Source organism: Podarcis vaucheri, assembly GCF_965113315.1.
Source record: "Podarcis vaucheri genome assembly, chromosome: 9".
NCBI lineage: Eukaryota > Metazoa > Chordata > Lepidosauria > Squamata > Lacertidae > Podarcis > Podarcis vaucheri.
In genome coordinates, this window is record NC_138767.1 from 10,495,029 (window position 1) to 10,508,955 (window position 13,927).

The 13,927-nt window shown below is 41.7% G+C and overlaps 2 protein-coding genes across 9 annotated transcripts in view; both read right to left on the reverse strand.

Annotated features, from left to right (window-relative positions):
- MOB1B (MOB kinase activator 1B) overlaps positions 1–13,927 on the reverse strand; it is a 244,326-nt gene that overhangs the window by 73,524 nt on the left and 156,875 nt on the right. The gene's annotated exons all lie outside the window — the stretch shown is intronic.
- RUFY3 (RUN and FYVE domain containing 3) overlaps positions 1–13,927 on the reverse strand; it is a gene marked incomplete at its 3' end in the record, with an annotated part of 50,180 nt that overhangs the window by 12,924 nt on the left and 23,329 nt on the right. For all 8 annotated transcript variants that reach the window (XM_082236435.1, XM_082236436.1, XM_082236437.1 and 5 more), the window contains 10 exons: positions 11,605–11,778; positions 10,052–10,169; positions 9,465–9,566; positions 7,071–7,194; positions 4,923–4,984; positions 3,758–3,823; positions 3,582–3,651; positions 2,340–2,432; positions 1,770–1,856; positions 1,253–1,420 (listed from right to left, as the gene is read on the reverse strand). In XM_082236435.1, coding sequence (XP_082092561.1) covers positions 1,253–1,420; positions 1,770–1,856; positions 2,340–2,432; positions 3,582–3,651; positions 3,758–3,823; positions 4,923–4,984; positions 7,071–7,194; positions 9,465–9,566; positions 10,052–10,169; positions 11,605–11,778 — 1,064 coding nt within the window. The remainder of the gene's footprint in view (positions 1–1,252; positions 1,421–1,769; positions 1,857–2,339; positions 2,433–3,581; positions 3,652–3,757; positions 3,824–4,922; positions 4,985–7,070; positions 7,195–9,464; positions 9,567–10,051; positions 10,170–11,604; positions 11,779–13,927) is intronic.

The following is a 13,927-nucleotide window of genomic DNA, read 5'->3' on the forward strand; positions in this document are numbered from 1 at the left end:
GTATTGTTGATGCTGAAGTACCAAACTGAGAGAAAAATGCACAAACACTGAATAGTTTTTAGTGATTTTAAAATGAAGACCTGGAAATCCCAGAGGACAAAAAAAAGGGAGACACGAGTTCAAGTCCTATTTCAAGCATAAGTTGAGTGCATGGTCTTTGCCAAATCACACTACTGGCCACAGTGCCTCGCTACAGAACTGAAATTGCAACGACCAGCTTCACAAAGCTGTGCTGAAATGGCGTAAACGTAAAGGTACCCCTGACAGTTAAGTCCAGTCGCAAATGACTCTGGGGTTGCGGCTGAGGGAGCCAGCGTTTGTCCACAGACAGCTTCCGGGTCATGTGGCCAGCATGACTAAGCCGCTTCTGGCGAAACTAGAGCAGCACATGGAAATGCCGTTTACCTTCCCGCCGGAAAGGTACCTATTTATCTAATTGCACTTTGACGTGCTTTCGAACTGCTAGGTGGGCAGGAGCTAGGACCAAACATTATTGTAAATAATGTTTACATAATGTAAATAATTTACATTATTGTAAATACACTTTGAACATACAGTAATTAAAATTTGAAGGCTTTAAGATTCTCAACACAAGGTTTACTTCAAGGCTTTTGATCTTATCTATGTAAAGCTTGTGCAAGACTAAATGGTATCACTATAACTATGATTAACCAAATAAGGGAGAAGCAACAGGCCCTGAATTCAAATGCTGAATTATAAGCACTCCGTGTGCAACACTGAACCATGGCAGGGAAAAATTAGCAAGAGAGATGGGGGGGGGGGGAGAGAGACAGACAGAAAGAGGAAAGAGCGCAAATCCCCCCAGTTCTTTCCCTACCTCTTACTCAGAAGTAAGGTGTAGCTGTTGTGATATCTGCTCCAGCCCAGATAGTTCCATGTGGAGAAATTGTAAAAGGAGCACAGTGCAGTACAGAGATGATGTTAAGTGTCCTTTCACAGAGAAACACATTTAAATTACCCTACAGAGCAGGGCCCAAGATGACTGCTGTGCTACACTGCAGCACTATGTTTCTTTCTTATGCATACAATGCCGCAAGAGTTCAGGGGATGTAATAACATTTAACCATGCAAGCCAAGTGAGGTTGAGAATGCCGAGGGTCCTCTTCCTGAACTTCAGGCTGACCAAGCATTTGAACCTTGGTGTCTCATATCCAAACCCTGCATATTTTCCACCATAAAGCTAAGAGGAGTGAGTCATGACCTAGCAGCCAACCTGGTCTTGCTTGCTTACCTGAAGCTTGAAGGAAAGTTCGAGTTTTAGGGCTCTGAGATCATCAAGCTGCTGCCTGAGTGCCACCAGTGCATCTTGCTTCTCGCAGACATCTTTTTCCAGCATCTTCATGGCCAGTTCCATCTCTTGTCTCATTCCAATCTGCACCTCAAGCTCTTTTTCCACATCCTAAATCACACACACATACATACATACATATATATGAAATCTGGAATATGAAAAATCTACCCACATTGTCCATTCCTCCGGCACAGAAAATGAAAGGTGAATTTTCTATACAATTCCAGAAGAGCAGCAGTGCTAGTTTAGCACATTGAATGCTACTGAATTTATTGTGAGGCGAGCCTTTGTAGGCTCCGCTCTGTTTTATCAAAGTGATGTTTCTCACATCTGATTAAGTAGAATCCAGCTTACCATGAATGCTACTTCTCCATTAATATGGGAAAATGTCAGTACAGCAAGAGATTCAGGGCTTGTAACAATCTCTTAGACCTGAGAGTTGAGCTGTGCCACTTACCAGCCGCAGCTGTGTTTCTTCCTTTAAGTGTTTCCGTGCTTCACTAAGGGCATGTCCATCTGCAGTTCTGTCTTGCTTGGGTACCTGCTGTTAAATCAAAAAAGCAATGGGGTTTTGTTGTTGTGTTTTTGGTACTCAACAAATATCACAATGATTAAATGATGTCACTTCTGATCTTTCTTTTTTGGATAAGTTCATGCAAAAACATCATCTTTGATAATTTATCTGTGCAGCTATTAGGATATCTAAGGCCACACTAATTATTTAAATATCAGTGTGTGTTCGCAATGGATAGCGTACATTCAGATCTTAATGCATGCAAATGACAGCAAGAGGATCCTTCTGCAACCCAAGTTCTCCAAGGGGAGCTCTATAATTTGGCACGTCAATACACATACAGGACAGATCACAGTATAACAAAGACAGAGAACAGGAGAAATAAGGTACTTTGCAGTAAAATGCCTTCAGGTCCTAGAAAAGTAAGTTGCACTGCGTACAGGCAACTCCATGGCAGTGACGCAGTGGGACGTGATCTACCTGCAGTTGCTAGACACACACAAACACACTGACCTTTCTGTTGGATTCCAAAATATATGAACTTTCTTCTTTGACTCGCTCCATGTCTTCTTGCAGTGTTATTATTCTGTTGTTCGCAACAGCAAGCTGTATGTGTCAATGAGAACAATGCAACAAGTGGAAAAAAACAACACTTTTTGTGACTTTCTTGGTCAAGAGTTAAAATGAACTTGGACTAGGGCAACTGTGGAACTCCTATTGCTTAATGCCAAGACAAATCATGAGAAATCTTACACATACAAAAGTTGGCCAGTAGAAGATAGCTGTGACGGGTTGCTCAAGAAAGGTGTAGCAACCTCTGGTCCTGACAGTTCTTAATGGCCTCAAACCAAGACCCAGGCTTTCATGCTCCCCAAACCTGTGCTGGATTCCCTGATCAGGCCTTTTGGACCACTCTGCCCACAACTTCATATTCCTGCTTCCTCTAACCTACCATTCCATGTTCAGGATTCCTGTCCTTACCAACATATGCCTTCCTTGGGGTAGGTGTCTGCCAAGTCTTGTACCAAAATAGTCCTTTACCTGACATCTCCAGGCCATAATGTTATTTGTTTGGTTTGTACTAGTAAAATGTTTGAGAATTACTTCTGAGTAAATACAAATAGGATTGGGCTTTTAGCTGGTCAGCCATCCTGCATTAACTTGCTAAAATATGCATACAATTTGCATACACACAGGCGTTTTGATGCTTGTTTTTGTTTTTACAGGGTTCCATATCTGCCTTGGGACGCAGGTGGTGCTGTGGTCTACTGAGCCTAGGGCTTGCCAATCAGACGTTCAGTGGTTTGAATCCCCGCAACTAAGTGAGCTCCCGTTGCTAGGTCCCTGCTCCTGCCAACCTAGCAGTTTGAAAGCACATCAAAGTGCAAGTAGATAAATAGGTACTGCTCCGGCGGAAAGGTAAACAGTGTTTCCATGCGCTACTCTGGTTTCGCCAGAAGTGGCTTAGTCATGCTGGCCACATGACCCGGAAAAACTGTCTGCGGACAAATGTCGGCTCCCTCAGCCAGTAAAGCGAGATGAGTGCCGCAACCCCAGAGTCGTTCGCAACTGGACTTAACTGTTGGGGTCTTTTACCTTTACCTTTATATCTGCCTCATCATGCTCCACTACAAAAGAGGTATTCCCTCCATGTGAGAAAAATTATCAAACATTCAGCCCTAATTAACTTAATGCCTGAAACATATTTCCCTCCCAAACATGAACAAAAAGCACATTTCTTTGATTTCTACCTACCTCCTCAGTAAGTTTAGTATTGGATTTTTCTAAAGCATCAACTTTCGCCTGCAGATTATTGACTGTGGCACTGTGAAATTAAGAGACCTGCAGTAATTATACTGAAATGAAAGAACTCAACATTAACAAACCAAGTCTTTTACAGGTCATAATTATATAGGAAAACTACACATTACCTTAAATGTCTGTTCAGCTCTTCCACATAATTTTTCTGGTCCAGAATTGCAGTAATTTGACCATCTCTGGAATTGGGAAACAATTAATAATAAGAAATAGCAACTCAACATTATATTTCAAATACATATGAACCAGATGGGGAGGTGGGGGACTCGTTCTATTGTTGCTGTACTTATGAAAAGAAAAAAGACTGAAAGCAACTGTAGTTTAGCAAACATTATAACCCCATTCCATAACAATCAGATAAACTGGACTGAATTCCAACATTATTCGAAGCTTAAGTAGAGTTTGGTGTGATATCTGAATGGACAACCAATGGCTTATAACCAGGTAGCAAACCAGAATTTAAAAACATGGTTTGAAATGTGTTTGCAAACCAAAGTTTCTGTTAGCTATTGTTTGGTATGATGTCTCAATTAACAAGCCTATGATCATCATTCATTGTCCAGCATTCAAAATCCAGAGAGTGCTGTACCACAAGGACAGAAGTGAATTCGTCAAGCTGAGTGCTGAGAAAACTCAAAAGCTGACAAGTAGCTCCAAACCATGGTTTGCATGTTGTAAGTTTAGAAGCTCAAACAAGACTTAAGTTGAACCGCTGAAAGCAAAACCTTGATTTCCAAGTATGTATGAGTGAGAATGATGAAGAGCAAACATGACAAAAGCAAAAGATAATTTATTTAAAAAACTAAACAATAAAGTGACAGAAGCAGTAACCAATGGGGACATTAATTTAATAACTGTGCTAGTATTTCTGTCAACACCTTCTCATACAGTATCTTGCATCTGTGTAAGTTAAGTCACAGCTGCTGTATTAAATTTCTTTAACAGAAAAGAATATAGGCACACGTGTTTTCAGGCTCCATTTCTGTACTTCATAACTAAATATTTTGGCATTCAGATCACTTTAGTACAGGAAAGAAGTAAACCTTCAAGGCTTCAATATTAACACTAATATTAGCAGATCCCACCCCAAAACAGTTTTGAATTTATATACTGGTTACAATGTCTCCCAAAAGGTTAATGAGATTGTGTTAAGCCTGTAATTGAATGCTGGGGCTATTATTAGGAGGGAAAGTACAAAGCAGCATAATTGTTAAGTTCAAACTAATATATAGTTTCATAGAACATTCTGATGCACTAGTCCAGAGAAAGATTACCTACCCCTCACTTCCCTTGCTGCTGTTCCCATCCTTTAAGTACATTGAAAAATCGATAACTCCAACCTACAAGAGAAGTCAGTAATGCTTCAGGTCAAAACACAACTATATTTCTTCTTGCATGAAAAATTGAGTGCCTTATTATGATTACATGGGCAATAATCAGGTAGATGAGCCAGCTTTGCGTGCTCAGATCTTCCTATTTTCTACTTTTTCAGCAGCAGCTCTCACATCACCAATGGTCTTTTAAACAGCTGTTTGAAATGAAAACATATGGGGAAAACCCCAGTGAAAGCACACTACTGCATGCAAGTGAGTACCGTATTTTTCGTCCTATAAGGCGCACCGGCCCATAGGACGCACCTCATTTTTGCGGCGGGAAATGAATTTTAAAAAATTATTTCCCCCCCCCCCAGCCCTGGCTGCCGCCCCAAGCCTCGCGCACCCGGCGAGACCTCCTTCCGGGCGCGGGAGGCTTGCAGACACTCGCCGGAAGCAGGGGGAGCCCTCCGGAGGGCTCCCCGTGCTTCGGGCGACAGGCTGCCGCCCCAAGCCTCGCGCACCCGGTAGGACCTCCTGCTGGGCGCGCAAGGCTAGCGGACACTCGCAGGGGCTGCAGGCTGCTGCCCGCAAGCCTTGTGAGCCCGCGGGTACTCCCACCGGGCTTGCAAGGCTTGCGGATAGCTTCCTGAAGCCTGGAGAGCGAGAGGGGTCGGTACGCACTGATGCCTCTCACTCTCCAGGCTTCAGCGAAAGCCTGCATTCGCCCCATAGGACGCACCCAGATTTCCCCTTCATTACTGGAGGGGGGAAAGTGCGTCCTATGGGGCGAAAAATACGGTAATTCATCTCGCTGGATCATGGCCGCAGTGTGCCATCAGTGTGTTTCTTCCTACTAAGAATGAAACCCAGATACCCAGGGAAGATGGGAACTATATTTAAATTAATATCAGTCCAGTTCTTCTGCAGACAGCATCTTAGAAGTAGGGTAGGACAACAGATCATAGCCGACACATTTTTCCCCAGGCCACATCCAAATATATATGAACAGAAAATGCAAATGAGATCTACTTCTGTTCAAAAATAGACACGGTTACCAATCCTCTACAACAGAGGTCGCCAGCGTAACACCTGCAGGTGCACATATCGCTTTCCTGACACCCACAGGGAAGGCTTACCCTTCAGAAATTAGACTTGAAAAAAGCATTCTTTTGTAGCTAACAGAAGAGGTTGTGATGTGTACTTGGATGCAGTGCCTTTGTGGTGCCCACAACACTTTCTCTAATTTGAAAAAGCACCTACAGGCTTAAAAATGTTGGTGACTCCTGCTCTACAATTCTATGTTCATAAATCTAGAAGCCAGCAAAGAATATGGATCCCATAAACTTTCTTAAACATGCAGGTTTCTAGCCCCCATGGTATGGAAGAACTTGCACACTGCTTGAGGAGGGCAGCTTAGCTTGGCATCTTCACAGTCAGCTGTCCGTACAGATAGATGTTTTGAATGCTCCTCACTTACCCTCACATCTCTCCCTCCTATCATACTTCGACTTTCTCAGAAGTCCAAGAATAAATCATGAACACTGAGCAAGTCAATATTTTAAAATACAAATTTTCAAAAATTGTGATTCTGTACAGAAAAATGTGTGTTTGCTCAACACAACAGAATTGGGTTTTTTTTAAAGCACAAAGATTTGCCCTTGAGGATGTTTTCACCTGGTTCTGAGACGACTTCCTTTTTCTGCTTTCACTTCAAATCAGAACAAAGGAAAAGAAACTACCAGGCTATTTTACTAGTTTAAAGTAACTAGTAACAAGAATGAAGAAACGGCTGCTTAGAGATGTGCAGAGAACAGCTATATTGTTTCAAATGGAAACAGACATACAGTAAAACCTAAAAAAACTAAAACCCTCTTCACTGATAAATGCCAAGAAAATAGAAAACCATACCATCTTAGTTCCCTAAGCCAAAAAAACCTCAACCAGTAGGAAAATCCTTTATTTAGATTTCAGTGAATCTTGATTTGTGTAGCAGCCACTGACTAGCCAAATTGCATCACAGTCATGCCTTTTTTCTCCTTTTTTATTACTTTTTCAAAAGCCAAATGGAAACAACTAAAGAGAGTATATAGGGGAACAAAATATCCATCACCTGTGAATCCAAGTCTTCACCCTTCATGCAAAAGTTTGCATCAATTACATTCAGACCTACTAAAAGACCAGCAATTATGGCACCTTCTTCTTCCATCATTAGCGCGTTAGGTTCATAAAACTCACTGCAAAACAAGTTGAGATAAAGCTTGTCACATCACTATATTCCAGATATCAACAAATCTACTCATGGTTATGTACTGCTCAGCCTAGTGGATGAGTTGATAAGAAAGCTTTTAAGTTTTACTATAGTTTGTGATGATTAGCCAGGAGGCAGTGGAAGCCAAGCCAGTCACTCTGCAAGAGAATCCTTGTTCAATTATCTACATTATTCAATCACAGGAAGCAGGGATTCCAACTTTAAAACAAGGCTAGGAGAATGGGGCAGAGGATTATTAGGGTTTGATACAGATCCTTCATCCCTCAACACATAGAGAGATTTGTGGGGCAATTTTGATAACTTCAGAGGGGCATGAATATACCTTGCTTTTGGAGGGGGTATTCTATTGCAAACAATTATGCAAGGTGGCCAGGAATGCCTTCTTTCCTTCTATAAACATTTTTCATTCACTAAGCGGCTTACCTACAGTCTCCTGGCTACTCTGCACTTTGAGAGTGGCTGAACGAAAATGCCTCTCCCCAGGAATGATGCTATGTGGCACTGTATGGAAAAAAATAATGGCTGCCCCATTTTTTGTCCATTGAGAACTTGCAAAAGGGAAGATAAACTGATTAAAGTTTTATTTTCCTGTCCACTTTCATTGCAAAATAAAGTGAATTTTATAAATATATCATTTATAGGCCTTCAGAATTAAAAGAAATAAATCAAAATGTCAAGCCAATCAAAACTTTACAACACTGGCTCAGAGATTGCACAATGGCTCAGTGTGTCCGTCTGTAAGCCAGAAGGTTGGTGGTTGGCGCCCACCCTGGGACAGCTGTAGACAGAATTCCTTCATTGCAGGGGATTGGACTAGATGACCCTCAGGGTCCCTTTCAACTCTATAGTTCCATGATTCTATGAAAGCAGTCAGCAAGTTTTATAGGGCTCTTCTTCATCCTGGATGTTATATTAAGAGAAAATAGCAGTAAGTGCGGGAAGTACTTGGGGTCATGGTAGAAAAGCTCCAGTATTTGCCATGGCGTCATTTCAGGATTAAAACGGAAACTTTTCTTTCATGGCTCATGAGACCGCATGTACAGGATGGGATCATGACACATGTGCAAGAGGAGGCCAATGTTAGAAGTCTGAACAGCTTGCTTGCATCAAGGTCATTGTGAATAACTAACAGGCATGTAAAATTAGAGAAAGCTTCAAAATTCCAAAAACATTAAGAGCAAGGAAATGGGTTTCCATAACTATATTCTTTTAAAAGAAAACAGAAGGCAGTCACCGCATGCATTATTTACACTGAATCGGTCTATAGTCCACGCTCTATAGCTCAGTTGGTAGAGCATGAGACTCTAAATCTTATGGCCTGGGATCAAACCCCATGTTGGGTGAAAGATTTCTGCATTTGCAGGGGGCTGGACTAGGCAATCCTCGTGGTCCCTTCCAACTCTATGATTCTATATGTGTATTTCTGACCTATAGTGGCTCAAGAGCAAACAGAGAGAATGTGTATGTGCGCATGCACAAACACACCCACAGAGTTTAGAATGGGCAGCTGCTGTGCATTCCCACTCTCCTGAACTGCAATCCATTTACTGCCAGCAAGATTAAGAAGAAGAAGAGTTTGGATTTGATATCCCGCCTTTCACTCCCTTTCAGGAGTCTCAAAGTGGCTAACATTCTGCTTTCCCTTTCTCCCCCACAACAAACACTCTGTGAGGTGAGTGGGACTGAGAGACTTCACAGAAGTGTGGCTGGCCCAAGGTCACCCAGCAGCTGCATGTGGAGGAGTGGAGACACGAACCCGGTTTCCCAGATTACGTGACTACCGCTCTTAACCACTACACCACACTGGCTCTCACTTCATTTCATATGCAAAGTTAGCCTGCAGACAGGAACCTATTTATCTTATTTTTCTACAGTAAAATGTCTAGTAAAATTTCAAGTGCTTTCAAAAATTTGTGACAGTGGACACATTTATTTCTTGGTGTAGAGTAAAGTCATGTCTACGGGAAACCTTTGAGTTCCTTTCTAGAGCCCTCAATGCTGGCAGGCAGGTATTCAAAGAAATCATGACACTTTAGCAAGTCTCCAAACAAGATTATGCATTCCACCCATGCTGCTATCAAAACAACCTCTGGAAGTGCCAGAACAACAATGAGTCAAATTATGAATACAGAGGCGCACAGAGTAGATACCCTCAGAGAACAATTTGCTTATGCAATAAATCCCCTTTTATTGAAAGCAAGGCTTCTCTGGGTCAAGAAGCAGCAAACTACTAACCTGAGAATTTCCCTTCTGTTTATCAAGGCTTTCATGTACTCAGAAAGCTTCTTCTGCATGAGAGCTAGGCGAAGCCATGCCCTTCCTCTACCCACAGGCGTCCTATCAATACCAGAGACAAAAAGATATATGCTGTTATATAATCTACATTCCAACTTCCACACCCAAAATAAATAGTAAAATTGAGACAATATTTTATTTTAGTGATGCAGACTGTAGCTCACTAAGATGATCTTTTCTTGCTCCATGCAAGAAAATTAGTTTTTAGTTGGGGGAATCAGAACCATAATATTCCAAATATGGCCCAACAGATTTCTAAAATTTGCTATTGCTTTCAAATCTCTTAATTTGCAATGCTGAATTTGCCTGGTTCATTGTTGTCGCACACAGAGTTGACATTTTAGTCCAGTTCAGACATGACAGGAAACAGGCAGCTAAACTGAAGGCAGAGAAGCTGTGGAAAGCTGGGCAAGTTGCTAACTATTTGTGTGCTGAATAGACTTCTGGTTATGGCCACTGCCCTACAGCATCCCTGGCAAATGCCTGACCAGCTTCTTGTTGAAAGGGTAGACAAAGTCTTCACTTACTTCAACCCTGGCAGATCTTTAACACTTGCTGTGATTTCTCCAGCTTCAGGGACAAACTTCTCTACCAACTCCAGAGGTCCCCAAAATGACTTGTTTTGGCCCAGGAAAGTCTTCTTGGCTAGATAAAAGCATTGTTACTCCTTATATCTGAATCAACATCTTAAAATTACAATGGGATCATGTGAATTGCCTTAGAAATACAAATCATATACAACAGCCCACCCAAAATATTAATCTGTTTACACTGCTCCTTCACCTTTATCCTATGCTCTGTTGTGCTCTATAATCCTTCTGCGAACAGTGTAATTATTTCAGACAAGGAGCCATGCAGAGGCAGCAGGTACGCAATTACGGGAAGAAAGAAGCAGTTCATTTTTTCTTCCCCCTGTTTCTCCCCCCCCCCCCCCGTTTCTTCATTTCCTGTTTTCAGACTTGAGTGTCTCTCCAGTGCAGTTTTTCAGCAAATACTGTAATGCAGTGCTTTTTTCCCCAGGGGATACTCAAGGGTATGCAGTACCAGCAGTACCAGCACCTCTTTTTCGTTGTTGTTAAAAAGTGTGGCACTTGCTGCAACAACTTCATGGTGAGTACTAGAAGTATAAGAGTTGTGCAGGAAGAGGCATCTTTGGCAACAGAAGTTGCTAGAAATCCACTTTAGGGGGTGAGCGTACAAGTGTTGACCCCTCCCTCACTTCTCACAGGTGGAAAAATAGTTCCTGTCCCAGGATTCAGACTCATTATAAAAGAAAAGTTTGCTTAAGCCTTTAATGGAAAAATACTGCTCTATAGCAACCAGTACAGAAGTCTCTGCTACAGTATGCATGATGAGACAGGAACTATTTTTGTGAGAAGTGAAAGAGGGGTTGTGAGTCAACACTTGCACACTCACCCCCTTTTAGGCTGCAACTGGTGGGCCAGCTGGCATCCCTTCAGGGGCTGGTTTTGGCTCCAGAACCTCAATTTTCTGAAGAACCTGATTATCAGCAGGCAGGAGGGCAATTCTCTTTCTCTCCTCTTGTGATTGGCTCTTAAGTGCCATCAAGTCAGGTGCTTACAAAGAGAACTGTGTGCCAGGAATGGCTGTGACCAGGACACTTATCTGTTTTGCTCCCATATTGTTCCAGGGTGACACACTTTACAGAGATGTCTCTCTTTGTCCTGCTACTGCCACTGTGGCATTGCTGGAAGGCAATACCAGGGGGTAGACTGGACCTCCAGAACAGACAGTGATCACTGAGTGAGAAAGTCTGCTGATTTCTTCTAGACCCTAAGAGAATTAAGGGGTGGGAACACCTTCACGTAGAAACCTGCCCCTGCCTAATTTGACTGAAAACAACTTTAGTCCAACATCTGTGTAAGCTGCCTTGAAGACCTAAATAGTAGAAAGGCAGAATAAAAATATGCTAAATAAAATAACACCCACATAAGTATTATTTCTGTGGGCAGCTTTGTGCATAGGACAAAAAAAAAAAGTGACCACATGCAGAGGTGGAATAGCAATTTAACATTGTGGACCTAATCACTCAAGTAGGTTTGCCATCACAATCACCCACCTTTTAAGCCATGTTTGAGACAATGTTCCATCACTACAAAAAACTGCTGGAGGGGTGCATAGTCAGAGTCCAAAGTTCTCCCAAGATTAAGAGCAGATTCAATCAAGCCCTTTATGCTCAGCTTAGCCATGTTCATCAGGTTCATGCGTTCATTAGCCATGAGATAGTTGGGATCTGCAACAAAACACACAGACAAGTTTGGTCAGAAAAATGCCTCGATGGAAAATCATTTTCAATGGGCAACTGTTATTTTTAACGTAAGGAAGACTATGGATTCTGAAAGGCAGAGTATTTGTAGAAACCAAAGCTATAGGTCTTGTTTTTTTAAAACTATGGCAACAGCAGCACATCAGACAGAGCCAAAAGTGATTCAGTTACCGGAATATTTAAATTAGTAAACAAAGAAAAACTGAGTGTCTCTGGGGAAAAGGTTTAGGAGACTTGTGGCAGGGATTTTCTAGAGAAATTAGCCATAAGGAAAACAGCAGAATGGGCAGAGGGAGGAGGATACAGCTCTTTGGTGACTGACAGATCTAGCTTCTAATCAGAGGGAATGATTTTTCCAGAGCTCTCCAATCACAGTGTTTTGGGAAAGGGATGGTGGAATTATCACCTTGTAACTTGCATCATCTTGTTCTTATCTGTGCTCTTTGCTAGTCCTGCTAGTACTGCTAGCTGGGAAAATGTGGGATGCTAAAGTCCTTTTGCATCTTAGTCACATACTCACACATCCACTCCTGTCAAATCAGTTTTGCTTTCAGTTCCTATGACTTTTAGTGCCAACGGGGCAGAACAGAAGCCTAAGGCTTCCCCTCAACCCTATTCATCATAACTCCATAGCCCTTACACCCATTCTTCTGGAAATGCTGCAGACCGCTTTCTTAGAGATACCTCTACAATGTATACCATTTTCATGATAATGTTTTTGCCTGTAAAACAGCAGAGAGGGAAGCGAATCCTTACCCCACAAAAAAAAACCCCCGCCCAACTTTAAGGACACCTAGCACATAAAAAAACTCCTCCCAGATACAGGATATTCATCTGTAATTTGGCAGGTTTCTTATCTAGGAGCACCTCTCTGGTGGGTCCTATTTTCCTACAAAATTGCCCACAAAACAATAGGAGAGATCAAGTCATTGTCTTTATCCACCTCAAAATTCTAAATCTTGCCCTAGTAGGAAAACAACTGTAGGTATCCTTTTGAAATTTGGCAGGATTCATCCCCTCAGAAGGGGTAACAAGCCTGAAAGTGTCATCCAGGTCTGTCAAAATTATAGACAATACTTTTTGAAAAACATTAAAAATATATCCCTAACAGATACTGTTGTACCTCTTTGTCTCCAAACTTGGTCCAATAGCTTCATTTTTTTGCATATCAGGATTCAGACTCGGACCCAAACCAAACTAGACAGTCTCCAAAGCACCTCAAATTAGGCTGTTTTAGATATTTTCTTGAGCATCCTTTTTAAAACCCCTAAGATCTGTTTTACATTTTTTAAAAAATCTGTATTTATGTTCTAAATTAAGCCTGTTTTACACAAGAAAATGCCTTTGTATGTAATGCTAACTCACACATTCACAATTAGGTTATAAATGTCTCAGGAAACGGCCAGTCAAGCCAATTACATAACCAATTAAATTTGGAGAAAGCATATGTACAAACAAAGTATATGTACAAATTACATGCAAGCAGTAGTTAACAAATTAAACCAAAAAAAGATATCAATAGGATTTCTGCCCAGAATTCTGTTTCATGAGCAATTAAAGGCAATATGTGTGAGTTCCAACATTAACCAAGGGTTTGTCCACACTTGAGTTTAATATACATTTGAAGCAATTAGCAGTCCTTTTTATGTAAGGTCATCCACATTCACCCCACCTAAATAGTTCCTGTCCTGATAACGTTCCAGTGAAATTTTGGATTTCTTCAATCTAGAGATAATCCATTGAGTTTTGGAAAACACAACTCCAAACCACGCTACTGGAAACAGCAGATAGTTTTTTCCTGGAAGTGGATCAAGCATCCATTTTTGCTGCTTCCCTTTCTATGCCCTCTAGATCTGTGGTTCCCAACTTGGGGCACACACCCCACAAGGGGGCAATTTGATTTTTAAGGGGGCGGGAATTCAAGAATGAGTTATTAACAATGAATGGCCTTTTAGACTTCCTCCAAGTGAATAGGAGTTCTTTTTTTGAATAATAAGAATTATATCACGGAGGAGGGGCATCAGGATTTTAGAGATGCTTAGGTGGGGCATGGGGATGCGGGTAGTGTTGTGGTCTAAACCACAGAGCCTAGGGCTTGCCGATCAGAAAGTCGGCG